General features: G+C 39.4%; 1 protein-coding gene across 1 annotated transcript; it reads right to left on the bottom strand.

Moving 5' to 3' along the window:
* Positions 1-505: 505 nt before the first annotated feature.
* On the bottom strand, positions 506-3,222 carry LOC107576064 (uncharacterized). Its single transcript, XM_016262333.1, has 5 exons — positions 3,123-3,222; positions 2,841-3,024; positions 1,795-1,929; positions 1,536-1,718; positions 506-1,194 (listed from the first exon to the last, which is right to left on the bottom strand). Exons 1-5 carry the CDS (start codon positions 3,198-3,200, stop codon positions 1,079-1,081), a joined length of 696 nt encoding a protein of 231 aa, XP_016117819.1. The 5' UTR covers positions 3,201-3,222; the 3' UTR covers positions 506-1,078.
* Positions 3,223-3,254: the final 32 nt, after the last annotated feature.

Genomic DNA, 3,254 nt, shown 5'->3' on the forward strand with positions numbered 1-3,254 from the left:
CCTAGCATCTTTATCTGATGGCGTTGGACAGTTTGCTTATGTTAGCCCACCAAGTTCCAATCAAGATGTAGCAAACAACATTTGTGGTCAGAGAGGGGCCCTGCCATAAACTGGGCCCTGGAATGTGCTGTCCACTTCACCTCCAGGTGCTCTGGTTCCCCCACACAACCTAAAAGCATGCAGGACAGGTGAGTTGGAGACAGCCTGGCTTTGGAGAGCTGGGTTGCTCTGCCTGGTGATAGAAGGAGGACTGCAAGGTTCTTTTATTCTGTTGAAAGTCATAAGTTCGAAGTTAAGTTTTAAGCAATAGCACCACTATTGCTGACAAGTGAGGTCAGGTAAAAATGTAGCATACATGCTACCTTAAAAAAAACAGTATACAGTATATACCATGCAGTACTGTATGTAGTACACTAGCATTCCATTACGAATGACCAGTCATCACTCATCTACATTGTAACCTCATTAAATGCACACAATAAAACATTTATTATGAGATCAGAAATTCAGTGAGAAACCCATATTAAAAAATATTTCAGTTCCCAACATGACATATTAAAAAGAAATTAAAATGCAATTCTTATATAAACAAATGTAACTTTTTACAGCAAATAAAGGACTGGATTGCACTGTTAAATGAGTGTTAAGTGTCTTCTAAACATCTAATATTCCTATGCATTTTTCAGCAGCTAAAATGATTAGACATCAAAATAGAACACAAAACCGTTAAGACCAGCTGTTGCTTTTGTTTAAGAACAAAGCATCTTTCACTTAATAAGGAAAATTCACTATGATGCATTCATTTAAAGGCTCGATGTCATAAGAGCAGTAGTTACATTCAAGTTTAACCTAAAATCAGTACTAGAAAAAGAATGTTTTCCCCATGCCTGTCCTGGTAAGAGGGATGCGATTCATATCCTTCATTACACAGTAGTGCAGTATTCACCCAGAACAAATCAGTCTTTACAGCAGGTGTCTTCTCCAACCGTTGAGAGGTTCAGAACAGTCACTAATAAGAGTCTGTGTCTGTCTTTAGCTGGAGGAATTGTTGCTGTCAGCAGACACATGTGATCAGGAACTACATCTCTGCAAGCTCTGCCTGCTTCTCATCCTCAGACTCCGGTTGGTTGTCATCATCACCGTTATAATTTGCCACATCATCCTCTAGATCTTGACCAGCACCTTGATTTTCATCTGTAAAAATGCATAAAATCCTTTGTAATTTTATTGCAAAGGAGAAAAGTACTTCTGATCTATAATGATATACACTGCTCCGGGTGTGTGTTCGTGTTCACTGCGGTGTGTGTGCACTTAGGATGGGTTAAATGCAGAGCACTAATTCCTAGTATGGGTAACCATACTCGGCCACATGTCACTTCACTTTTTTTCACTAAAGCAGATTAAACAACTTTCTGTGACACGCTGTAAATTACCATGGGAAATAAATAATAAGTCACCCCTCAGTTTGTAAAATAAATAAACAGTAGTTTAATTACATTATATCATGAATATTTCTGCATGATATTGAAGAGCACCTTTAATCTTGGACAGCTGTTTTTCTATCTCGCCCTCATTGTCGTACATAATGGCATCTTCCTTCCCAATTGCAGCGTCTTCCTCTTTCCTGTCCTCAATGTTGGCATCTTCCTCCCTCTCATCTCCAATCCCCATTTCATCTTCCTTTGGGTCTAAAATCCCTGCTTCATCCATTACAGTATCTGTATGAAGACAGAAAATTAGTAATATGTGTGTGTGTGTGGTGCTTTGATGGCTGAATTTTCTTTGTTACCCCACCTGCGGCCTTTGAAGCCTGTGCTTTAACATCCACCACTGCTTCTGGAACTTCTTCATTGGCTGATTTCTTAAGAGTCTCATTCTTATTGGTCAGTTTGGAGGTGGGGATGGGTGAGTCTTGTAAAATTACAGCATCTTAGAGGAGCAGACAAAATGTTCAAACACATGGTGAAGGTACATCTTATCTGCTGCTTTAAATGCTTGAGCTCTATAAAGTCGGGTGAATTCTGATTGATTCTCATTCAAAATTTTCTTCTGAAAGTGATTCCAACAATATTGTTCCTCTGTGTTTTTACTGTAGTAGTTGTGGTGTGGACTTTGCTATTCTTCTTCCAGTTCTGATTGATTATTAAAACTTTATAGTTACTGTCACTGGTGTGAACAGCTTTAACGGAGCACATTTGGTAAGAGTGATATTATGGAATCCGAAAACTGCATTTTTCATGGCTGCGTGAAGTTCAGACTCTATGCAGATGCATAATTTTTGGATGTCATTGGAGCCTAGGATGTTTAAATTTTGTGCGACAAAACAGTATGCAACCGTTCGACCAAATGTGGCTTGGAAATCAAATTTCAAGTTCATCACGACTGCCACTAGGAGACGAATTGCATTTTATTCAGAGGTTGCAAGTCGTGATTTAACGGATGTGGCGTCAGATCTTTTCTTCCGTTCTGTGACGTGTACCGTTACACCCCTAGTGATGTACATCCAAGTGTAACAGATTATCGGAAAAACATGGAATGTTTTAAGCATTAAATGCTAAATGGATTTTGAGGTGTGGAGGTTGCACTGAAAAAAGGCAGATGAACGTAAGCTTGCAGGGATGGGGTTTAAGACAAATCGTTCGAGATAAGATCAATAACATGCATTTAGAAAATGTGGTACTCGTGATACAAGCATTAAAACCTAAAATCATGTGGTTTGTTGAGTAGAGAGAACTTTGCCATTACTCTTCTGAGTGATCTGACTTGCATTGAATAAGGGACACGAGCCAGTAATCAACCACCTAGAAACCACAAAGAAGACTTAAACAGGCAACTCGTACCTTTCTCATCCTTTTCCACAACAACTAACTTCATGGTTTGGACGTGAGCATCGTTTTTAGACTGTGAATCCACATCTGGTTTGCCTTTTGGAGATTCTGCCACATTTTTATCAGAATGGTTTGTAGCAGGAACATCAGATTTGGCTTTTGAAACAGAGACTTTCTGTATGGAACCATCAGCATTCTGTGAAGGACAGAGTTTGTGTAAGTGGAAAGGGGGAAAGAGACACCAAAAAGATAAGAATCACTATAAAGGTGACTTTTTTTCCCCCTTAACCGTACCTGTAGAGCAACCTTTTCAGATGTCTTTTGCTTTTCCAGTTTGGCAGCTGCAATTTTCGCATTGCATGCCTCTTTCATGGCCTCAAATTGTTTGTTACACTGAGTCCTGCACAATCCCATCACACACAGCTA

This window comes from Sinocyclocheilus grahami, unplaced genomic scaffold (assembly GCF_001515645.1).
Source record: "Sinocyclocheilus grahami isolate Dianchi unplaced genomic scaffold, SAMN03320097.WGS_v1.1 scaffold3163.1, whole genome shotgun sequence".
NCBI lineage: Eukaryota > Metazoa > Chordata > Actinopteri > Cypriniformes > Cyprinidae > Sinocyclocheilus > Sinocyclocheilus grahami.

Bases quoted from the DNA above. Each gene is read 5' to 3' on its own strand.
- LOC107576064 (XM_016262333.1), bottom strand. From the start codon at position 3,200: ATGAAAGAGGCATGCAATGCGAAAATTGCAGCTGCCAAACTGGAAAAG. The intron at 3,025-3,122 runs GTACGGTTAAGG...TGTCCTTCACAG, and splicing joins CTGAAAAGGTTGCTCTACAG to AATGCTGATGGTTCCATACA. The intron at 1,930-2,840 runs GTACGAGTTGCC...TGCTCCTCTAAG, and splicing joins TGTGGAAAAGGATGAGAAAG to ATGCTGTAATTTTACAAGAC.